At 51.6% G+C, this 23,636-nt stretch overlaps 10 protein-coding genes across 10 annotated transcripts; 4 read left to right on the forward strand and 6 right to left on the reverse strand.

The window, feature by feature from the left end:
• Positions 1–2,318: 2,318 nt before the first annotated feature.
• PSF2 (predicted protein) lies at positions 2,319–3,084 on the reverse strand (the record flags this gene model as incomplete). The annotated part of the gene is made up of 2 exons (XM_002180132.1): positions 2,319–3,031; positions 3,066–3,084. The coding sequence occupies 2 exons, from the start codon at positions 3,082–3,084 to the stop codon at positions 2,319–2,321; spliced, it is 732 nt and encodes a 243-aa protein (XP_002180168.1).
• Positions 3,085–7,073: 3,989 nt separating this feature from the next.
• On the reverse strand, positions 7,074–9,163 carry PHATRDRAFT_45734 (predicted protein; the record flags this gene model as incomplete). The annotated part of the gene is made up of 2 exons (XM_002180133.1): positions 8,837–9,163; positions 7,074–8,705 (listed from the first exon to the last, which is right to left on the reverse strand). Exons 1-2 carry the CDS (start codon positions 9,011–9,013, stop codon positions 7,074–7,076), a joined length of 1,809 nt encoding a protein of 602 aa, XP_002180169.1. The 5' UTR covers positions 9,014–9,163.
• Positions 9,164–9,731: 568 nt separating this feature from the next.
• PHATRDRAFT_35507 (predicted protein) lies at positions 9,732–10,472 on the reverse strand (the record flags this gene model as incomplete). Its single annotated transcript, XM_002180134.1, has 1 exon — positions 9,732–10,472. The coding sequence occupies one exon, from the start codon at positions 10,470–10,472 to the stop codon at positions 9,732–9,734; it is 741 nt and encodes a 246-aa protein (XP_002180170.1).
• A 635-nt stretch (positions 10,473–11,107) lies between these two features.
• PHATRDRAFT_35508 (predicted protein) lies at positions 11,108–12,070 on the forward strand (the record flags this gene model as incomplete). The annotated part of the gene is made up of 1 exon (XM_002179932.1): positions 11,108–12,070. One exon carries the CDS (start codon positions 11,108–11,110, stop codon positions 12,068–12,070), a length of 963 nt encoding a protein of 320 aa, XP_002179968.1.
• A 150-nt stretch (positions 12,071–12,220) lies between these two features.
• Positions 12,221–14,464, reverse strand: PDS1 (phytoene dehydrogenase). The gene has a single exon (XM_002180135.1). It carries the CDS (start codon positions 14,175–14,177, stop codon positions 12,303–12,305), a length of 1,875 nt encoding a protein of 624 aa, XP_002180171.1. The 5' UTR covers positions 14,178–14,464; the 3' UTR covers positions 12,221–12,302.
• A 598-nt stretch (positions 14,465–15,062) lies between these two features.
• Positions 15,063–15,810, forward strand: PHATRDRAFT_35510 (predicted protein; the record flags this gene model as incomplete). The annotated part of the gene is made up of 2 exons (XM_002179933.1): positions 15,063–15,719; positions 15,754–15,810. 2 exons carry the CDS (start codon positions 15,063–15,065, stop codon positions 15,808–15,810), a joined length of 714 nt encoding a protein of 237 aa, XP_002179969.1.
• Positions 15,811–16,152: 342 nt separating this feature from the next.
• Positions 16,153–16,386, reverse strand: PHATRDRAFT_12354 (predicted protein; the record flags this gene model as incomplete). The annotated part of the gene is made up of 1 exon (XM_002180136.1): positions 16,153–16,386. A coding segment is annotated over one exon (234 nt), but the record flags the coding sequence as incomplete, so codon positions are not given.
• Positions 16,387–17,462: 1,076 nt separating this feature from the next.
• On the forward strand, positions 17,463–20,289 carry PHATRDRAFT_45737 (predicted protein; the record flags this gene model as incomplete). The annotated part of the gene is made up of 2 exons (XM_002179934.1): positions 17,463–20,012; positions 20,178–20,289. 2 exons carry the CDS (start codon positions 17,463–17,465, stop codon positions 20,274–20,276), a joined length of 2,649 nt encoding a protein of 882 aa, XP_002179970.1. The 3' UTR covers positions 20,277–20,289.
• Positions 20,290–20,971: 682 nt separating this feature from the next.
• Positions 20,972–21,965, reverse strand: PHATRDRAFT_35513 (predicted protein; the record flags this gene model as incomplete). Its single annotated transcript, XM_002180137.1, has 3 exons — positions 20,972–21,597; positions 21,825–21,884; positions 21,947–21,965. The coding sequence occupies 3 exons, from the start codon at positions 21,963–21,965 to the stop codon at positions 20,972–20,974; spliced, it is 705 nt and encodes a 234-aa protein (XP_002180173.1).
• Positions 21,966–23,022: 1,057 nt separating this feature from the next.
• On the forward strand, positions 23,023–23,409 carry PHATRDRAFT_12355 (predicted protein; the record flags this gene model as incomplete). The annotated part of the gene is made up of 1 exon (XM_002179935.1): positions 23,023–23,409. One exon carries the CDS (start codon positions 23,023–23,025, stop codon positions 23,407–23,409), a length of 387 nt encoding a protein of 128 aa, XP_002179971.1.
• Positions 23,410–23,636: the final 227 nt, after the last annotated feature.

Consider the following 23,636-nt stretch of genomic DNA (forward strand, 5'->3'; position numbering starts at 1 on the left):
ATGGCATATTGAATTACCTACACCTACGTGTATTTTGCCGAACGTTGTTCGGAACGGCTGCAGTGGACTTGACAGTTAGCTGACGGCACTGTTCCTGAATTTTACAATTCGCAAACGGTCGTTTGTTTGTTGACATTGGTCAGCGAAAGCCAGCTGGATTTGGGTCGTGGGTCGCCATCGACGTCGTCGTCGGCAACACACCCTGAAAAAGTAGAGTCGCTACGCTGTGGAAGAACAACTGGAGAACACTCTTTGCTAAACGGGACGTGGACCTTACCAGCACTGGGCCCATGGATCCCTCCCCTGAAGACACGGAAGCTAAAACAGTGGGATTGCGAGCAGCAGATCTTGTACTGTATGTACTTCCTGGAACAAAAGAAAGCGCCATGCACAGACTCGAGGCCAAAATAGCCCTGGTGTAGAAGAGAAAAGACGGTGCTTTTGTGCAAGGTTGCTAATGTGACGCCTTTGGCACCGCAGGTACTGGAATCCAGTCTCCTACCCCAATTGGTGTGGGCTTCGATACTTTCCGTCTGGGCAGTGGAGCTTCTCCTTCTATTGCGAGGCTGAAAGGACGACTTTTCCGGTTCGGGCGATGTTACTTCGTTGATCCAACGCAGCTGCTTGGTTGTTGTTGACTGCGGTTATAGTCAATCTCCGTTGGACAAGGTACCGACACAGTATATGTCTTCCAACAATCGGAAGCGCTTCCCAGGAGAATATTCTGTTTCGAGAAGTCGACTTGTCTGAGGAGGAGAACGCCGCTGCCATTTCGTTGGTAGCGGGCAATATAAGACTTTTCCTTTGATTGTAAATGACGACAAAAACGCGCTACACTTAATGTGAGCTTACATTGCCCTGTTTTTCTATTTGGATATTGCACCGGGAGCTTACACGGGCTGTGGGAATCACCGGTAGGCCTCGAGAGAAGACGCGTGCCTTGTCTTGATTTTTAGTATCTCATGGGCAAAGCACCCCTATAGGATTTTTGGTGCACAATTTACAGTAAGCCCTACAAGATTATTTAAAGTTAACTGTAAGCTTGGACGAAAATGTCACGCTCTTATGCTCCTCACAGTCAGTTGGCGAGCTGAACAGCTTTTTAAAAAGAATGGACATTACTGTAAATTATACCTATTTTTACCAGTCCCAAGGAAACAAAACACGCATTAGTAGCCCTGACATCCCAGCAACATACTGCTGCCTCAAAGGCTCTTAAAGATGAAGAAGTAAGGATTTATGGTCCGTTGGACTGGTGTCCTACCAGAGATCTTTGTTTTGATAATGGGAAGGGACAGGTATGGAAGGTCGAATTGATTGCGAACATAAGTTGTGTCCGCTGGATTGCCTACTCTAAGTTATGGCGCAGTGGGGACGGTCGGCAGACAGAGCACGCCAAAAAAATTGTATCTCCCAAGACTCGATCGCGATTTTTCGATGTTTCAAATGTATCTCGCAGTCTGCGAGGAAAGGGCAAATCGGTCCGCTCTCGTCACCAAACAACCCGTTCCTCTCTGGCAAATAGAAAGGTGATGCCCACTCCTGGATCGCCTACTATTGTGTAGCTGATAAAGAAGGAGAATTGTTTGTGGACAGCTGTCTGTTCATCTTGAGCAAGCATTGCAGGCTCGATGCCGCCCCGTCAGCACCACCGTCAACGTGTTTCCAATACCCAGAATCTTCCGGCCGTACAGAAGGAGTTGCGCAAGCATGCACAAGAATCCGAAGCGTTGGCACGTACCGTCAAATACGAGCAGCTCAAGCGCAAGCGAAAACCCGTCGTGGTACGTAAGCAAAATTGCTTGTGAAGATCAGATTGGATTGCATTTCTGGAGAAATATAAATGTCTCCTTGAAACAAACAAATGGATAGACCCGAAAACATTTCTCGAAGCAGTTCTCTCACTCATGTCACGTTTGTAAAAATGCAAAATACAACAGGTCCAAGTGCAGATATTGACGGGTCGTCGTATCTCGTTAACGATAGATATCGACGATCGTGTGGCGGACGTCAAGGAGAAGATTCGCATCAAGGAAGGAATCGACCCGGATCAGCAATCGCTGCTTTTCAACGGAGTTATGTGGATGGATGCCGAGACGACGGTGCAGGACAATTTCATTCAAGGTGGCGATACCTTGTATTTGGTGTTACGTAATCGTGGGGGATAACATTGAGTCCACTGTTCGAACGAGCCACAACGCTGCAACATGCCACATAGATTATCCATTACGCACGGGCTCTCTCCCTCACGAGGTATTTGTAAATAGTACTTCACCGGAAGAACACACTCTATTAATTACAAACGTATTTTAGGACGTTCAAATGTTTTCTTCTCCGGGCAACAGTTCCAGATCGCCCGACCTTAGGTACTCCTCAACGTCGCTGTAAAGTAAATAATGCGTCGACCCCACAGTCAAAACCACGCTAACTCCAGATTCGAGAACAATGGGTCCACCATCAAACTTGTCCGCGTTTACGACTCGGACTTGTACCCGATCGGAAGGCTGCGGCGGAACAGTTTGACTGCGCAGATCCCACGATACTCCGGTGCTGGCTTGAAAGCTTTGCACGAGCTTCTCGTAGTCCCGCAAAAACTCAATTTCCGGTGGACACATGTTCTCCTCGGCTGCTTCTTGCGATTGCCAGTAATACAGTTGTTGGATGCGATCCAATCGCGTTTGGTGGTAAGCCAGCAAACAGCGCTTGTTCCGCTGAATTGCTGCACTCTGTAACAGAATCGAAGGCCGGACGGAGATTGGCGGTTTTCCGTCCGGTGAAAGTTCCCTTGTGGACTCAACTTGGTCATTCAAAGCCTGCACGTGCAAAGTAAGTTCTTGGAGTGCCGATTGCACGGACTTGTCGTTGTACGCTGGCAACGATACACCCTCCGTCAACCCGTTCCCCTCGGATCGTTTGAGCTCCATCAACAAGTCGCGTCCGTGCTGACCGTAATTCATGACGCCAGATATTGGACGAAAGATTCGTATCTGTGAGGAGGGTGGGCTTTGGGACGAAGCACTTGGTTCTAGAACTGTCGGAGATGGTCCTCAGGAGGATTTTCTTACCGTTGGGTCCTTTCCCCATGGTGTCGTGCTACCCGCAGCCTCCTGTCGATTTTGGAGGGAAGTGCACGCCAGCCCGGATTGGGCTTCCAGCGCCAGTTTTGGAATAGGCCAAAAACGTCATTTTGATTTCAGGTACATACATACTTATTCAGGTCACGTAGACTGGCCGAATCCGGAAAACTAGCTATACCAATTTCACTGACAAGGACAAATATGTAACACAAACCATCAAGCATAAATAGAATTTTATGTATTTTGTTCGTTCAACGGAATGACCTCAGCAACACGTATATAATATTCAAAGACAAATGACCATTTTTGTCCACAGGAAGGAGAATCAAAACTCGTGCACACGAGTCCATTTCAACATTCGGCTTTGCTTCATAAAATTAACAGTCTTGGTAGGCCGAAGTGACATCGCAAACCAGTACTTTTGGCTTGTGAGGACCGGATCGTCCACAGCGCCGCTATTATCATGGAAGAATGTAATCGCAGTTGTCGTCATCCGCGCCCCAGGGGACCAAAAGTACGCGGTTTCGTTCGGTGCCATCAAATTGTCTTGCTCGTCGTTGTCTGCAGCGCGGCACTCGTAAACGGACAAGGCGCAACCGACCCGAACTTCGCACTTTGGCAAGATTATAGTGTCAAAAATACTACGAGCCCTTTCGCTTTTCAAGTATTCACCAAACCGCAAGATATTACGAATGGTGGGAACACCCCAAATAACCCTAACCCGTCATTGAATGCCACAGAAGAAGCAGGTATATTCGCAACCCGAAATTCCCCAGAGAACAATACTGTTGCCAGCATAGGAATGGGAAGGGGAAAGGGTTCGAGTGGTGTAGACTCTACCGATACAAGTGCCAACACAAGCAACTACACAGGCAAGGGAAGTAGAGGTAAAGGTGGTAAATCGGACTCGAGTAGCAAAAGTTATAGTCTCAGCCCCGCTAGCGAAAAGTCAAGCAGCCATAGAAGTAAAAAAAAACGAAATCCAGATAGCATGAAGATGAAGAGCTCGAAAAGCAGCAAAGGCATCAACACCAACGTGCCAACCAAAACACCGTCACTCGTTCCAACGGGCTTTCCGACAACGTCCGCTTTTCCCACCTTTGCCTTTAGCGAATCTTCGACAATTGCTCCAACTGTACCTCAGCCTACAGCTGTCCCATTCGTGAGCCCTAGTATTGCCCCATTCGATGATTCCGAGGCGCCCAGCAGCTCCTCTCAGCAGACACAAGCGCCAACATCTCAAAACGCGTCACCTACAAGTTCTCCGGCACCGACGGTCACCGATGAGTCGCCAACGGACGTGCCTTCTGCAGCACCAACTGACCCTGAGGGTTCGCCAACGGACGTGCCCTCCGCGACACCAACTGACCCTGCGGGTTCGCCAGCTGATGTGCCTTCTATGGAACCGACTGACCCTGAGGGTTCGCCAGCTGATGTGCCTTCTATGGAACCGACTGACCCTGAGGGTTCGCCAACGGATGGGCCTTCCGCGACACCGACTGACCCTGAGGGTTCGCCAACGGACGTGCCCTCCGCGACACCAACTGACCCTGAAGGTTCGCCAACGGACGTGCCATCTGCGGCACCGACAGGAGATCCTGCTACTCCAAGCAACCTACCATCTTCCAAAATCTCGGATCAACCCTCGTCCCTTCCCTCTGGAATAACATTGACTCCACCATCGAGCCCTCCATCTTTGATACTTTCCGGTGAGCCATCATTGTTGCCAACTGTCCTCCTTTCCCTTTTATCCTCAGCTATTCCGACATCTGTACCACCGGGATTTCCGTCGAAGGAAACAAGCATCAATCCTACAGTCTCGATTGAGCCCAGTACAGAGCCCAGTAGAGGACCAAGCGTCAAGCCAACTATATCGAGTGCACCAACCATTTCGGAACCTCCAAGTTTGTCACCGAGCGTTTCTAGTGCTCCCAGTTCTGTTCCTAGTGTTCAACCAAGCTTGAGACCGTCAAAATTGCCATCTATCGGTCCGTCTCACCTACCAAGCATCCAACCAAGTCAATCAGAGAACCCGAGTTCCGTTTCTAGCCGCCTACCATCTGATCAAGCATCAACGCAGCCAACATCATCATCCTTACCTAGCGTGTTACCTAGTGTCTTGGCACCCTCGAGCTCTCTACCGGCAAACCCGGCGTCGGAGATAACTGGTACAGAACAAGAAAACATATTCCTTCGCATGAAGCCTGGAAATGCGTTTCCCGAAGCTTAAAAAGGTACCGAACGGGCTTCTGCCAAAAAACAACATTGCTTTTTTGAAACACGTAACATTCATGATGAGTGTAAAATTGTAGTTGTTCACAGTCAACACTGGAGGGAAGCGATAGCGACTGCAAGATATCTAACTGGCTCTTTAGTCGCCGTCAAGGTACCTACACTTGATGCCACCCTCAGAAAAATTTCTCTGCGTCATTCTCTGGCTACCAGCCAGAAAGAGGAGAGAAATAGAGCACAAAATGTAAACATACGAAAATGAGCCTTGAGCCCATTTCATTTGCCGTCGTCCCTCCGGAATACGGCGTTCATTGACATTGAAATGTGGCATCGCTTCTAATTGTAAGATCCGAAATTGGTCGATTCCCAGACTTACGTGAATTTCTCTGACTGTCAAAGAAAACGAATTATATGGGTCGCTTCAAATTTTTTTCGTCTCAGGTGTTAAACAGAAAAAGTTTTGTTACGTGACAATTTCTCCTTACCTAGTCTTACTGAGAATGCGTCTCCAAGGAACCGAATTCCTTCTTACGTCTTCGTCTTCTTTACAACAACAGTGCGAAGCGTCAAAGTATGTGTCAGCGAACATCGAAGACCAAAGGCAAATACCGTATTCGTTGAAGCGTGCCATTTCCATCGTCCACCAAACGCACCAAGCCGAAGCTCACCGAAACGAATCACAAGGGGCGGGAATCGTAAACTATATTCGCACTTCATCGCGTCTGGACGTATTCCATCTGCGTACTGACTTCTTACGGCATCCGGAACGGTCACAAGAAAGAGTCCACACACGTTGCGAGGACCTTGTAATTTCGAAGTCACGTTGTAGCTCGCATCAAATATGTTCCCGTCGTTTTCATCCGCGGTGTATCCGGTGTCATGGACTTGTCTCGCCCAGCATCCTATGCAACAAACATACCCCACTATTCCACAAGAAGTTACTGCGACTGTACATCACAATCCGATAGCTCCAGAGAATGGAGGTTTTGGAATTCCTGCGGTCCGAGATCCATTACATCGGGGTTTTCCCTCAGCGTCACCTGCAGCAGCGGCTCCTGCCGTATTCGTCTATCCATTGTCTCCTCCCAAAGCATCATCATCCCAGGGTGCCCTAGTTGCATTACCAAAACGAAATTATTCCGCAAGAGAGCGTCAATGCCGACGAGACAGCAATCGCCGTTCGGCACAAGACAAACGTTCACGGCTGAAGTTTTTGCAACATAATTCGGTGCAGCGCATTGATGAACTGACCAAGGCCAACAGCAAATTGCGGAAAGAAAATGGCCTCTTGGAAACGCGACTGGTACAAGCGCAACTCATTGACACATTTTTGCAAGGGGCGGCGTCTCGGGCAGTGCGAGGACTCGATGCGAATTTGGCGTTTTCACAGCTACAAGTGGAACTATTCAAAGTGGACATGGCGCGTGCGCTGCTTTTACAACAGCAAGAGCTTGCGTCAGAACAGCACAAGGATCCCTCCCTTGTGGGCTCCACATTATTCTGTGAAGAAACGACGACCACCAAGGGACAACAAAGTGTCTCAATACCTGTCCCTTTTCCTTGCAGCAACTTGGAAGGAAGAGAAACCGATCCGTGTCCTGCTCCTCCAGATATCAGGACCCCCGCAAGCCACCTAGAGATTGCGTCGACCATGCCTAACTAGAGAGGCACGAAACAAAATCTCTCATTCTACCAGACTCTTTCACCAAGCTAGATAAGAATAAAATTCCCTGTACGAATATCCCCGTGATGCAATATGCCTTCTTAAATGGGGCGTCCGTCAATTTGGCGGGTGAATCCGTACGCTTCCACCAGACCAATTTGAAAGACGCTGTTGCGGCCAGTACCGTGCAGGGGTTCGTTCTCGAACCCGACGGCGGGCGAGGATTCTCCCACGGTCAAATCTTCATTGAGTCGTAGGCCGCAAGAGCCATCGGGATTGCCGCCCATGGAAATATAAGTACGCGTGCCAACCATAAACTGTTCCAAAAGGGCGGTTTCGTTGTTTTCAGAAAAGGTGTCCCCCGCATCGGCGGTCATTGGTATGGGATGCCATGTCCAACATTCAGCGTCTGGCGATAAACGGAATAGAAAGCACTCGCCGTCTCCGTAAACACGGGGAGATGCCCGCCAAGCTTGTGAGGCGTACATCCCAACGATAGTAGGGGTCCCGTTTGACGCCACGGAACCGTCCAAGACTTCACACAAAACGAAGGTGTGTTTCGACGTTTTCACGTGCGAGTAGAAGCGTTCAAGCGATCGACCGTGATAGTTGGTGGAGTACAGCAAATCCAGATTGGTCAATCTCATGGCCAGCGGCAGCCAGGTGGCCAGATATGTCCGGGCCTGGGTGGATTGGGCCAGTACCGGTTTGACCACTTCGCCGCCTTCGAGTATCACATTCCGTTGGACTAGGCCGACCGGTCGCGCGGCTGATTGCGGGTTCTCGTCGTCCATGCCGCCGTCTTCTATCAGCCGCTGCTCTTCGAGTTTAATGATGCGTCGCAGTACCTGGCGGGAAGGAAATCGCAATTGCTTACGGACGAGCCGTCCGTGGACACCGTAGGCCTTGCGGACAACAAAGTCAAAATTGAATCTCGGATCGTGTGCCCAAATCTTGAGGTGATCCCAAAACTCTACGTGGTTGCTTATCGTGATAAGCTTTTCGGCCGCTTCCATTTTGTAAAGCACCATGAGGGCAACCCCGAATCGGAAGAGTACCTTGTGGCCTTCCAAGGTATACATGTCAAAGAGTCGTAGTACGAGATGCATGGGTAGAATGCCGATAAACATGTTTTGGAAAATGCACGTGAGATTTTCGGGATCGAGTAGTCCCCGGTCCTCGAGGTATTCCGCAGTTTTCTCGTGCAATTTATGGACAATGTCACGAAAGGCCTTGCCAAAGGCCAAATGCTCGCGTCGGGTGGTGGGCATGTACCTCGAGGCGGATTGCGCCATTTCGCGGACCGTGCAAAAGGCGTAGGATTCCGCCATGTTGGTCAAGCATAAGTGCACCACGGTGGGTAAGAGAGGGGCGTATTCGAGACCGAGGATTTGTTCCAAGGCAATGAGTACCTTCCTGGCTGCAAGTGTTCCATTGACGGTGGTGTGGTTAATGTACACCGGATTCCGCGGATCTTGTCCGTACGTTGGTGCGTCCAAGGCCTCCCATACGTTGGGACGCTGGGTTCGGTCATCCGAGGGTGTGCAATTTTCCGACTGCTCGGCCACGATACGGGAGAGGAGAGTTTCGTACGCGTAATCCAAAGCCCGGGCTTTGGCCAAGGTACGGTATTCGTACCAGTAAGAGGGTTCTTGATGGGGATGTACGGCTTGCACCACGTTGGAGAGCCAAACGGCACAGCGGAGGACGGGTGGCACACCTCGTCGGACCAGCTATAGTTCGAGTAGTGCAAAAGCAATCACCAAAAGAATAAGGTTGTTTGTGTGTGTGTGAGAAACCGAGGCCTAGAGACGTAAATCGCATCGGTAGGTTGGTTACCTTGGGAATATGTGGAGATACGTACCCCTTTGAGTAAATTGATTGTTTCGGGTTGTCCTCTTGGTCCCTCTAGCAGCGGTGGTTTGTCATTCCAACCCGTGGGCACCCGTGCGTCAATTTCCACACCCCGCAGCGTATCTGTACTCTGTATAAACATGTATTGGAGACCAACCCGGGGATCGTCCCTTTCCTTGGCGGACATGGTGAACGAGGGTCAGGGGAAGGCGGCACAAACTCCCCGTCAATTGCCGCGATCGTTTTCTGTTCGTTTTTCTAGACCTTGCGGTGTAGAACGTTACTTTTGGTTATCACTCTGTCGACTCTGTGGAATCGAGAGATTCGGCAGTGTAGATGGACAATGGGAACCGACACAGTGATGCGGCTCTGGGGCCCTTTTGTGCGGAACGGTTCGGTTGCTTTCCTCTTCATGGTCGTTTTGGGTTGTCAATCCCGTAGGCATTGTGATTCGTGACGAGGCGTCCCACGAATCAGATTTTGGTCGTTCACTGGTCAATAGTACACTCACCCGTTTTTCAAAAGTTATTTACCGTTGGAAGATACGGGAGATTTTACAACACATCAAAATAATGCAAAATGGACGGAACGCTGCCCATTCGGAATGACGGACGGCGAGAACCAATCGAACGACGGTCTACTAGGTCGGCTCCAACTGTCAAAGATCTTGCTTGCCCTGCTGCTCCTCTTTGAAAACGAGGAATCCGTTACGCAGTACCCAAATCTATCACTGTCAACAATCCACTCCCGCGTACGCATTCATTTTTGCTAAACACGCACGGCAACGTGGCTCCCAGCGATGAAACTGTGAAGACGCATCATCACGAAATCCGTTGACGTCTTCCTACACCGATATGGCGGTAATACTGGTTCTACTAGAGTGTCTGCTTACGCAGGAAAAAGTTCTACGAAAGTAGACCACGAGCAACTCCACGGCAAGAATCGGGTGCATCGTGCGAGGCTGCCATTGCCTGTCGAACGGCATTTGGATCGGCAAACTGGCTTACTAGATCAGCGTGTGCCTCAATCAAATCCAAGGCGCAGGGGTCATCTAAGCCATCTTCCGTAAGCTTGATTTCACACCGAACTCCCTCGCGATCGTCTTCCATATCTGCCTCGTCGTATTCTCCAATTGGGTGGCAGGTGATGTGGAATCCGTTGTGGTGGACGTAGAATGCTTGAAATACAGGGTCCCATTTACGCACTCCGCGCGTCGCCATGCGCTCGCTCATTTGGTTGATATGATTCTCAAGCCAGTACGCTACATTGGCGTCTCTTGTGGTAGACCAGGTTTCGGCTTGGACCCCAACCTTGGCACCATCCTCATACAGATCCGTGACACTGCGGTTTAGGCCTCCGGCTTCCGACACATCCGCCAGACAGGGAATGTTGGCCATTCCGCGATTGCAAGGCGTGTGATTTACAGGTCCGTCCTCTCCGGAAGAAGATGGCACCAAACCTGGTCTCACATTGCCATCTTGGCCACTTGTGGAATTTTCAATGGCTTCGGGTCCATCGGCTGGGGATGCACTTTCGAAATGGCGGCGCAGTTTCTTTCGAAAATCTTTCGACAAGAACCCTCTCGCCCAAGACTCTTGGAGGGTCAAAGCACATAGACAACTAAGAAAAAGGAAAGCTATTTTCATATTTTGAAGATTGTGCTAGTTGAAAAGTGACGATGGCATTCTTTATGAGGATTCCGGAGATTTACCAAAGATAGAATAGCCTTTACCATACTTACCATCGAAAAGACCCAAAGCAACGCGAAGCACCTCTTATTTCTCCGTATATGATCTAACCCTTCGCGTTCGGTCGTGCTTCTTTTTTTTTACACACTCACAAAACAATCGTGTTTGATTTGATTGACGAAAAGTGATTTCCTTACCGCAAGTTGTAGTATTTTACATTCGTTTCCGAGAGCTTATGGTTAGCTCGAAAAGGCTATTTGTGGTAGCCCTTCGATGTCGCAAATCCCGCGTTCATCGATTCGTGGGGAGACGACTGACAGTGAAAAATCGTTCGTATTTTCCCAGAGCGCAGACACCTATTTTACCAAAAGACAAGGTTTGCGACAATGGCGGTGACAAGAATTGGAACGTCTCTTGGTCAATCTACATAAACGCTTGTCGCAAGTTTTACTGCTCCGATCCATTGCCATCAAGACCGTTGCTCCCGATCATCTAGGCATTAACATCACGACGGCTCCCGAGTATCCAAGCAGCGACTTCACGACGACTCATACACGACGACTAACACATACAGCAGACGGACCAGCGGCAAGATGCCCTCGAACGATCCATTGTGGGCTGCCGCGTCGCCGAATCCGTCGACCTCTTCCTGGTTTGCGGGAGCGACGACGACAAAACTCCTCGTCATTCTTTCCGTGGTTGCGTACGGGACAATGCACACACAAAAGACGTTCCCCGCGTGGCAGTTTGATGCTCAACTGATTCGTGACGGACAATGGCACCGCTTATTCTCTTCCAAAGTTGCCTTTGGTACTCCGGGTACGGCACTCCTAGGCACGACGCTCGGCGTCCTATTCTCCCGACAGTTTGAACGTGAACTCGGTAGTAGGCGGTTCGTCTCGTTCGTTCTCTTTGTCCAAATTGTCGCCGTACTGTTGGAAGCGGGTTTGTTGGCCACCGCGTTTCCGTACCCTTGGCGGTACTCGGGACCCTACGCTCTTCTCGGCGCTGCCTTTCGCCTCTACCACGTCCATACACCCCGCCTACATCCACGCTTTTTTGGAGTCCTCGGATTTTGGTGTTCCGAAAAGGCGGTCTACTATCTATGGATGCTGCAACTGACAGGGTCCGGCGGATACTCCACCGTTGGAGCTACGGCCACGGGATGGCTCGCCGCAGTTCTTTACACGCGTCTCGGTAGTACCAGCAGCAGTGGCATTGCCCATCTACCCACCGTTTTGGATATTCCGGATTGGCTCGTGGCGTTATGGAAACCAATAGGAGATCGCGTCGGTGATGTTCCGCCGAGGTTGTTGGTTCCGCGCACGGCAGCGGCGGGGCGACCGGGCTTCGCGCCCGCACCCCATCCCATCTTTGGAGGGCAGCCGTTACCCCCGCCCGCTCCCACCGTACGTACTCCTGTCGTTGTTGAACCGGATCCAGCCGCCCGGGAACAACTTTTGCTCATGGGCTTTGACGCCGACGCCGTGGAGCAAGCCCTCCGGGAGACCCGGAACGACGTGAATCGAGCGGCGGATCGCCTACTCAACCAGTAAACGCCACTGTATCTAATATCCACTACTCCACCTTTACGACTACTCTAGCAAAGAACGCTACTATTGCTACTGCTGGTCTGGCTACATCGCTAGTTGGCTCGTTGTGCCGCACGGGATACATTGTACGATTTGATATTCCGCCGTTAGGATCAATCATCAAAATGCGTTAGTTGTTACCGGCAACAGATTTACACTTTCCTTCACTAGAGTCGGTTGTGTGTGTGTGTGTGTACTAGGCTTCCACGAATTGACTAGGATCAACGTCCCGAAGCAAGGCTTTGTTTTCCGTCCCGAGCACGGCGCCACCGCCAAAGGCAATCGCACCTTGTCCCTTGACTCCGGCCGGTGGACGCGCCACGTGCGTTTGCGCCTTTTGCACAATTTCATCCCGCACGGGTTTGTTGGCGAGTTCGGGTGCGGGTAGGTTGGCCGCCTTGCGGGCCAATACTTCGGCGGCGAGCTTGCCCCCGAGGACGGCGCCTTCCATGGATCCCAGAAACTTTTGTGACGTCCAGTCCCCGGCCAGCGTGAAATTGTCAATTGGAGTGGTTTGACTCGGGCGGTACTTGTTGCGGCCGGGAATGGCGGCGTAGACCGAGCGGGGCACCTTGACCACGGCGTATTTGCGAAGTTTGGCCTCACCGTTGGGGCCCTGGTTCTTGGTGGCCGGCCAGGTGGGATCAGCGGCGATTTCGGTGGGGAAGAGTCGGGCCAGTTCGCCCATGGTCGCGTCGATGATTTCTTCGTCCGTCTTGGCAATCCAATTCACGTTACCACCGGCGAGAGGACTGCACGGGGCAAAGACGAGCTCGAGCATGGAAGCGGATTCGTCGTAGTATTCCTTGCAGGTGACGCTCATGTCGGCGTAAACGGACAGCAGCGGCGAGCGGGAAAAGCACAAGTGATCGACGGCTTTGAGTTTGCGATCGAACCACATGTGGAGGTTAATGACGGGAATGCCTTCGAGTTCGTCGAATTGACGAAAGTAGGGCATTGTTTGCCACTTTTCGGGCAACATGCGTTTGACAATATCCACGGGCATGGCGGACACGTATTCGTCGGCAACGACCTTTTCTCCGGACCGCATCAGGAGGTAATCGACACTACCGTCTTCGCGGGTGACGATTTCTTGCACGGGGGAATTGAGGTTGACTTGACCGCCACGGGCTTGAATGTGTTCGACCATGGGTGCACAGAGCCGGTCGGGCTGATTGCCGTCGAGAAAGGCCATTTGGAGGCCGTTGTCTTCGTTCAAAAAGCGATTCATGGCGGTCAAAACGACCGTCATACTCAATTTGTCGGGATCAATGAAATCGAGTGCCTTGGCCATGCTGATAAAGACTTCTTCGTTGATGCGTTCGGGCATCCCGTACTTGCGCATAAAGTCGAGGACGGAGAGTTCGTCCTGTTCGTCGATAAAGTCTTGTCCGCGTACGAGCATGGGCAGTAGCGGGGGAGCCGTCTGTATTTTCTCCGGCAAAGTGAGCATTTTCTGGTTCATGAGAATAGCGAGTCCGAAATTGAAGGGTGCGGGTATGCCGGGAATGAAATCAAAGGTTGTGAATTCTCCGGGTAGTTCCTGCATGGCAAAGATCATTTTGTGCACCTTCCACTGGAGACGATCGTGAATATCAAGTTCGGCAAAGAGATTCATCATATTCGGGTAGGCACCAAAGAAAATGTGTAGTCCGGTTTCGATCCAGTCTCCGTCGGCATCTTGCCAAGCGGAGACCTTGCCGCCGAGGACGTCCCGTGCTTCGTAGACGACGGGTTGGTGTCCGGCGTCGGCGAGGTACTTGGCACAGGCGAGACCGGACAAGCCACCGCCAATGATGGCTACCTTCTTGCGTGATTCTGGCGACGGTGCCTTGAGTGTCGTGGAGAAGGAGTGCGACAAATCACGATAAAAACGGTAATTGTCCGTATCTTCCAAATTGGGTTTGGGGAAATCCTTCATGACGAGTCGGGAAGCACCGTGGGGCACGGATAAGCGCGTGTGCGGGGCAAAGGCGTGGGTTGTTGTCATCGTTGTCGTCGTGAGGGTTGTGGTAATGGATGCGGACAGCAGCAGGAACCATGACGACCCTGTCTTATAGTGAAACATCATCCCTTGATCGTGACTCCGGAGTTTAGATTATAGATGAACTGCAAGGTTTGTTGGCTGGTTGGACAAAGAAAGACCAACACAACAACAACACAAACACGGGCAACGACACGAACGATACCAAATGGAATCAGAAGAACTGGCGTTGGCGATTTCGACTTTTGGATAGTTGCGAAAGAGGAGGACAACAAACACCAAACGGTAGCGACAACAATGACTATTTGTGTATACGTGTGGGAGTGAATATCTAGTATACGTATGTAGGTATACTGACCAGTCAACGTGCCGAGAGACGAAAAGGATGGGCCCATTCCGTTCCGCAACCCCCAACAAACACCAACGCACTCACAGTCACCCCCATCGGTTCCCCGTCGTGTCACTATCAGAAGAGTCACCCACACACACAGTCACCCATCATCGCACGGTTCGATGCCAAACTCCCGTCACGGAAGGAAAAGAGTCAGTCGAACCGAAAACACACCCATCAACATTCAAGATTCCTTTCGTCTGTCTATACTAAGAGACAAAAAAGGAACTTCAAGAATACGGTATCTTGAAACGGTATACAGCAGATTAGGAAGCAACTATCGGTCTGGCTGTGTACCGAACGTACGTCACAGCACCCGGACCCCATGTCCCTCGTCAACCCCTCTCTTGTATACCTAGATAGGGGTTCTCCAGGCCCTCGACCGTTTCCCAAACCATGGGCGACTCTTCCACAACATGCCATATATTCTTTGGGAGCTGAAACATTGCCGTTGGCCATTCGAACACCCCCAACTGCCTTGCCGACTTACCTACCCTACCTGTTGTAAATTCAATACGATACCGGCGCGGCGCTTGTGGACAGACGGATCTACAGTGTTTCTTTTGTGGATTCGGTAGAGCATGAAGACTCGTTTTGTTGGCACGCACTTGTGGTGCTGGTGGTGGTATCTGACTCTGTATACGGGGAGCATGCACGGGAAAAATCCAGTGGGCGTCGTACAGGCGTATATCGTCGCACCCGCAAGGGATTCGACTTGGATGAGATCGAGACGACGAACACTACGATCCAGAGCAAGGTCCTTCGGGCCGTGCCCCGGACTTTTCGAGCGGTTCAATGCCGAGACGGACACGGAGTATGGCCCACACGGCAGTGACAGTCGGCCCGTACTCGTTACGCGACGAAACTTTCTACCTACCAGTCTCGGCATTTGGGGGGCGACGGTTTGGGCGACTCCCACGCTCGTCCGGGCCACTACAGACGACGACGGCGACAGTATCAACAACAACCCAATGTTGTATACCAAACGCACCCCAAACTACGCGTACGAATTTCAACCACCTTCCAATTTCCAAGCCGGCAACAAGCCACTCAAAACACACTTGGACGAAGCCAACTTTGCGTCGTCGTCATCGTCCGCGGCGACGTACAAAAAGGGGTACCAGTTCGGTATCACCGTGGACCCCGTCCGTATCCAGTCACTCGCCGATTTTGGTACACCCGAAGAGGTGGCGGCCAAGGTGGTCCTGGCCGAACTCAAACGTGACGGCGTCTTTGATGTTACCCTGATGCGGGATCCTGTGGCGACCGTAGCGCCCCGTACCAACCGCAGCAGCCAAGCATCCTCGTACTACCAACTGGATTATTTGAGCGTCGGGAAACGCGGTCCGAAACGCTTCGTGGCCAAATTTTACATTGCCGATCAAATGCTGTATGCACTCACGGCACAGTGTTTGGCGGACGACTACGAGACCGTACAAACGGAACTACTCGCCGCGGTGGACAGTTTTCGAATCGTCGACAAGCAATAGCTACAACGTTGTGCGTTGACTGTGCCGGACACGCCCGTGCCGAAAACCGGGATCTTACTCCAACCCAATTCAATCGAGAGTGCAGTTCCTCCTCCAGCGCGCGTGCACATACACACGTCTCGGCTACCAAAAACACTGCTAGACAAAAACGCAAGTAAATCATAATGAAACTAGTCCAAGGTTATACCAGTTCCACTTGGGCACCAATTTCTTCCAGTTTGGCCTTGAGTTCTTCCGCTAGTTCCGGCTTGAGATCCTTTTGTATGGTTTTCGGAGCACCTTCCACCAATTCTTTGGCTTCTTTCAGTCCCAATCCGGCAATCGACCGAACTTCCTTGATCACTTTGATCTTGGCCTTGGCGTCGTATCCAACGAGTTTCAAATCAAACACGGTCTTGGCCGCCGGAGCGGCTTCCGGACTGACGGCGTTGCTCGCCGCCGCACCGCTGCCGCCGCGTTTCCCACCGAATCCACGGTAGTAGAATTCGTTTTCGTAAAAGGTCCGACCCAGAATCGTATTAATTTCGTGGCTGAGTTGAATCACGTCCTGTTTCGAACAATTCGCCGTGATGCTTTCGAACAGGGTCTGCGCTTGAGCCGAGGCGAATTCCGGAGTGGGTGAAGCCTTCGCCGGTGCGGACGACGACGACGACAACGACCGGACACACCGACCGACGCGCATCGGCCCTGACAATCGTCGGAACAGACTACGCGGGGTAGCTTGCATGATTCTTCTACGATACGATGGAATCGATTCACTGGGAATGAACGAACGAACGAACGCACTAAATGTTCTTCCCAGACGAAAACGTGAAGGACGCACTTGTTTACGTTTCACTCCAAACGATTCGCAGCATATGGGTTTGGACGCGCCTGTGGATTTAAGATTGGTTACCTCCGGGTGTATCCCATCGTGTCGACACCGCGTTTTCCTCCAGCTCGTCCGAATAGTTCCCCACACCCATTTTAGGAAACTCGAAATGCTACATTCCATGAGAGATTCCCTGCCATCATTTTCGGAACGACTTCGAATGTTCGTAAAGGCCGGTCCCTCGAACTATCCGAGATATGCCCCCGAGCGTCTGAATTTTTGGAATATATGTAACCGTGCGTGACCACAATCGGAAACTTAAACCGAACGACGACTCGGAAGGAACCTGGGTTTGACCGGACTCTGGAAGAGAGACTCTCTACCACCGAGCTAAAGTAGAATGGAGTCGAGTCGTTATAAATGTCTCGGTCGGTTTCACAGTCAACCCAATGTTACAGTTGCATTGTAACCTCTCACTAGCTAGATCGAGCTCTTCGTTCCAGTATCCCGACACCAATCGTTCCCAAACGTGGTGACCAATAACTCCTAAAAGATACTTTCTCTGACATTAGCAATTAGTGAAGGGTCGACCCTCACGCACAGTGCGAAATTTGTGGCATCATTCCGACCGTTTCGGAGTATTTCGGTTGTTGGTTTGTTGAACTATCGTCATCATCGTCATGGTGCCACGGATTCCAATCATCTTGGTGTTCGCAGGGTGGCTGGGCGTGTTGTCGACCACTGCCCAACGCCTGACAAGCTTTACGCTCATCAACGCCCAAACCAATCAACCAATTGGACTCATTGAGGACAACGACCTCATTGATGTCCAAGCCGTGGGAGCGTCCGCCTTGAGTTTGCGCGCCAATATTAACAACAACACAACCAGTGTTGGTTCGGTTCGATTCTTCATCAACGGCGAAACAAGCGCGGTAGAGAACGTAGTGCCGTACGCCTTGGGTGGGGATACGGACGGAAACTACAACGCCGTCCCTGCCCTCGTGACGCCTGGATCGGTCATGGTGCGAGCCACACTCTGGAGTGGGCCGGACGGCACCGGAGATCAACTGCAATCGGTAACCCTCACATTGCAAGTGTTTGTTGCGGGTAACGCAGACGTGCCGACACTGTCGCCCAATACGGTAGCGGCATCCACCGGTGGCGACGTTGGAAGATATCCCGCCAGTCCGGAAGGAACTGTGTCTGGTGTTCGGCAGGTGTGGCACAAGGTGACTCTGGGCTTTGTCGGACCAAATGCCAGCGAAACCGCCACTCCGAATCCCTTTACCGATTATCGACTGGACGTTACGTTTACGAGTTTGGACTCGCCCCAGTCCTTTACGGTCCCGGGCTACTACGCCGCGGACGGAAACGCCGCCAATACCGGCGCGTCGTCTGGTGCCGTGTGGCTCGTACACTTTGCTCCCGACCTTGACGGGAACTGGGCCTGGGAAGCCAACTTTACCACCGGCACCCTCGTGGCCCAGTACGGAGACGGCAGCTCGGCCGGGTTTTTCGACGGGGCGTCCGGGAATTTCTCCGTCGCTACCAGTAACAAGAAAGGTCGAGACTTTCGTGCCCGAGGGCGACTCCAGTACGTCGGTGAGCATCATCTCAAATTCCCCAACGGCGAATGGTTCCTCAAGGCCGGCGCCGATAGTCCGGAAAACTTTTTGGCTTACGAGGATTTCGACAATACTCCCAATCAAGGGGGGAGGCGCAAGTCGTGGGCTCCCCACACGCAAGACTATACCGAGGGAGATCCCACTTGGGCCGGGGGTAAGGGGAAAGGAATGATTGGAGGTACGTACAGGGAGAAGATTGAAATGAAGCGGTACGGAGTTTACGTGGAACATGCGATACCTAACTCGTCCCGTTTGCTCCTCCGCCATCAAGCGCTCAATTACCTGGCGAACAAGGGTATGAACGCGTTTAGCTTTTTACCAATGAACATCGAAGGTGACGACAAAAACGTGTTTCCGTACGTTTCCGATGCCGCTGGGGAAGACCGAATGCGGATAGACGTTTCGAAAACGGCTCAGTGGGAGGTTGTATTTGAGCACGCGGATCATTTGGGGCTCTTTTTGCACTTCAAAACGCAAGAGACAGAGAACGATCGATTGTTGGACAACGGAAGCTTGGGCGACGAACGACGACTGTACTATCGCGAGCTCGTCGCGCGCTTTGGTCATCATCTTGCTTTGAACTGGAATTTGGGCGAGGAAAACAGAAATACGGATATGCAACGGAAAGCCTATACCGACTACTTCAAAGAAATTGATCCCTACCAGCACCCAGTTGTCGTACACACATTTCCGCGACAAAAAGAAGCAATCTACGCTGATTTACTTGGCTACTCTACTTTTGACGGGGCCTCGTTGCAATCTAGTCCACAACTTGTGTTTAATGACACTCTCGAGTGGCGGACCCGATCAGCTGCGGCTGGTCGGAAATGGGTCGTGGCAAATGACGAGCAAGGAGATGCTCAGACCGGAGTTGCTCCAGATGACGTGGATCCGACTCACGACGGCATCCGAGAAAACGTGCTCTGGGGAAATCTCATGGCCGGTGGTGCCGGAGTAGAGTATTACTTCGGTTATCGATACGCCAACTCGGATTTGACCTGTGAAGACTGGCGCAGTCGCGATGCCATGTGGGATCTTTCACGATACGCACTCGAATTCTTCCAGAACAATACTATTGAATTCTGGAAAATGTCGAACGCCAATGATCGAGTCTCCAATGGATGGTGTCTAGCTCACGAGGACGGTACAATGATGGTGGTATATTTGATTGACGGAGGGACCGCGTCTATCGATCTCGCAGGATCTACAGGCACAACCTATACCTCCAAATGGTTCAATCCTCGTACAGGAGGAGCTTTACAGGATGGTTCCGTGCGCAGTTTGAATGTTGGAGGTACCCAATCTCTAGGAAATGCTCCCGACGGTGCTCCCGGAGATTGGGTGGTACTGATAACCCTGGACGCCGCCTTTGTTACCCCTGCTCCAGTCAATCAACCTACTTCAAGTCCGGTTGTATTTCCAACACAGAATTCTACACAGCCACCAGTGGTAAACGCAAGCAGTGTGCCAACCGTAAGCCCCATCAGCGAATCTGTCCCATCCGCTGCTCCAGTCGCAGCACCTATCCGTGCCCCCACAACGGCTACCCCCATATTGGCGCCTACCAATCTCCCAACGGCATTGCCGTCATCAAGCGCTACAACGGTAAGTTCACATGAGGCAACAAGTGACAGACCCAGTGTTTACCGAGGTGATATACCCAGCGACGTCTCGAGCGCTCTTGTGAGCGACGGGGCGAACAATGTTCCTTGTTTTCTTTCCACGAAAAGCTTTAGCTTACCCACCGCCCTTTTATTTCCCAACTCTAAGCAGTCTCTCAGGCCAACTACACTGACATCCTCCGCTTTCTCCGCAACAAAAAAGCTCCACCCTATTTTTTACTTGGCAATGCTTTTCTTGTCTTGGTAAGCGCAAGACTATGCGGAGTAGGGCTACAGTTGCGTGTGCCGCTCGAAGCTACAAAGCCACCTTGGCTGTGCCAAAGTCGGCAAGCGACTAATGTAGACCGGGTTCACAATGCTCGGCACGTATCTGCAATTTTTTTTATAAAAAACGATCAATCGCGCATAATCCACATCATCATAGGTTGCTTTATATTAATTCTCAGCAAGAACAAGGCCGGAGGGGAGCAGGCGCCTCCGACGTTGCGCTAGGGGTTTTGCATCGAACTAGTTTCATGGTGCACATTGGTGTCATACTTACGACCATACCGAGCTTCCCCGTATATATTTCCGTTACTTCTTTCCAATGGTGGAGGTATCTGTATTTCGCCTTGCTGCTGGAACCCTAGTTTCCTGCTTTGCGTCTCGTGTGTGACTTACAGTCAATAGTAAGCTCTTTTTTATTGTCCACTAATGGCACCAACTGCCACTACCACTCTAGAAGTTATAAAGTTTATGAAAAAAGAGCAAAGCTATTTTGATCCACCGGTAGTCCTTTCGTACGCACTACGATGAAGGGCGGGTTGTCCCTACAGCCGATCCCTCTATAAATTTGGTCTTACTCTAGTTCCAGAGTGTTTTTTTAAGCAACCCTGCACAATCCACGTAATACCTACACGGTTCACCATGAAACTAGCTATGCTATAGTAGGCCGTTTACTCTCTATACGAGTTCTACTTGGCCGCCAGCTGCTTCCAGTTTAGCCTTGAGTTCTTCCGCTTGTTCCGGTTTGAGATTCTTGAGAATGACTTTAGGCGCGCCTTCGACCATTTCCTTGGCTTCTTTGAGTCCCAGTTCAGCGAGAGACCGTACTTCCTTGATGACTTTAATTTTTGCCGACGCGTCGTAGCCGACGAGTTTGAGATCGAACGTGACGGGGGCGGCTTCGACGGGTGCCGCCGCGGGTCCTCCGGGACCCGCCAAGGATTGTCCGTCGATTCGAGCCTGCCGTACGAGCAACTGCCGCTCCAACGCTTGACTCTGTTTGGGTGTGAGGACAATCCCCAATCGGCGGTTTATTTCGTCGTTGAGCGTGCCGAGTTCAAACAAATCGAGCCAGAGGAGTTTGTGAAAAATGGCGTCGACGGTCGCGATTTGGGTAGCGTTGAGACGATGCGTCGTCCAGATAATTGGTCGAGGAGATGCGGTGGCACTATTGGTACTGGTGTCACTATTGGCTTGTGCTGGAGTCGAGGCAACGGCGGTGGCAGCAGTGGACAAATTAGATCTCCCAGCCGACGTTTGGAGCCGGCGCCCACAACTTCTCACACGGAATCGTGGGGCAAGCGCTGTGGAGCATCGAGACAGCATTACAATACGTATGTGTGTGTGTGTATATATATGTATAAGTGTGTGTCAGGTGTCGAATGTGCAGTGGGAACAAAGAGACCGCCTCGCTAGAGGATAACAGTGACTACAACACTAGAGAAGTGCTACTTCGCTATACAGACACACACGCCATGCCATGGTGGAATGGAATGGCCCGAGTAGTCGGCTCTCGCATTCGGACGCGTACGTACGGCGTCCGATTGCAAGAACCGTCGACCTGTTCCCGAGCCTTTCGGGTTCCATGCCACTTCAGAAAATAATAGAATTCCGTATTCTATTAGACAATCTGCCGACTTCCCCCGTTCGTACCGTGTCCACCACCGCACATTTTGCAGTGCTACTGAAACGCCCGCAACGCTACACCATCTCCGTCGCATCGGACCCCCTCGTGTTCTCAGCGTCCGTTGTCGTCGTCGTTTACACTAGTAGTGATCCGGTGTGCGTGTGTGTGAAAGAAAGAGGCTGGAACTATTTCGTGTTGGTGTGTATTTGTCGATTCCTCTCGAAAGCGAGAGACACACAAGACAAAGATAGACGAATATCTATCAACCTTTGTATCCTTTTCGATCGAGACCCAAAAGACGGTGAACGGTTCCCAGCACTATTTAGCTAGTTTGTATTTTGGGAAAGAATTGAATTGACTGTGAACGCTCGGTTCCTTCCGCCTACATCTATTCGTACTTGTCCCTCTGTCCCATCCATAAACCGCAGAGGCGCATCAATTCCTTGCCATCATGTCCTCCTGTCGCTTACCCTTACGGACAGCCTTGCGGCAGCAACACACAGGACCAGCGCTACGCTTTCCCTGGCGCGCATGTACACTCATTGGCACACCACCCTGCACACCGACGGTACACCAGAGTGCCGTCCGCACGTTGGCTTCGACGACCCACACCGCACGTCCGTCCATGATGCGCGCTTCCCTCGGCGTTCCGCCGCGTGCTCGGGGACTTTTCCTTACATTCCCGTTACCCCGACCGACCTCGTGGCTCTCCCTGCACACGTCAACTGTACTGTATCAGGAAGGCGATAGTAATGGGATTAGTAACAGCAACAGCGACGCACCCAAAGACCCTGCGGCAGCCGTGGACACCCCCACCGAAACACCCGCCACGGAGGAATCGGTCCCTTCCACTCCCGCAGACGCGGCGACCAGTACGTACACGACACCGGAATTGACGGCGGATGCAGCGGCACACCGCCAAGGGTTGACGGATCCGGACCGTCCGCACTGGCAAAATCCACTCCACCACGGCAATCCGGATAACGGAAAAATCTTTCCCGAAGATTTCGACACACCCGAGGCCTTCCACGCCGCCACCGTGCCGCTCCCACCCCTGGAATACGCCGACGGGACCCTGGCGACGCCCGAGTACCTCCGGGCCATGGCGGACGAAATTGTTCACCTTAACATGTTGGAAATGAACGAACTAGTCAACAAAATCGCCGATCATTACGGGTTCGATGACACCATGCTCTCTCCCGATGACGGTGCAGACGATGGGGATGGGGCCCTGGATGGTCTCGGCGGCGCCGCCGCCGCTCCCGTGGAAGAAAAGAAAGTTTTTGATCTCAAACTTGTCAGTTACGACGACAAGGCCAAGATTAAAGTCATTAAGGAAGTACGATCCCTCGCTGGATTGGGACTCAAAGAAGCCAAGGAAATGGTCGAAGGTGCGCCCAAAGTCATTCTCAAGGACATCAAAAAGGAACTAGCGGAAGAATGCAAGGCCAAGTTGGAAGAAATTGGTGCCGTTATGGAAATTGTGTAACCGCACGCTAATGCCACCGACGAACGAATCATTCGGGGCCAATGGACACGCATCGATTGTGTGTCCATTTCATCGTTCTCATAGGTTTAAATAACGAGCTCGGCCCCCCGTTGACTTAATTTTGTTACGCTCGTGTTGACTCGTTGCTCTGTACCATTGCTGATCGCTAGGCGGGATCACGTTGAGATGGGCCACGTAGTGAACCCTCGTTCCGATCCAATTGCTTT

This window comes from Phaeodactylum tricornutum, chromosome 8 (assembly GCF_000150955.2).
Source record: "Phaeodactylum tricornutum CCAP 1055/1 chromosome 8, whole genome shotgun sequence".
Classification (NCBI taxonomy): Eukaryota; Bacillariophyta; class Bacillariophyceae; order Surirellales; family Neidiaceae; genus Phaeodactylum; species Phaeodactylum tricornutum.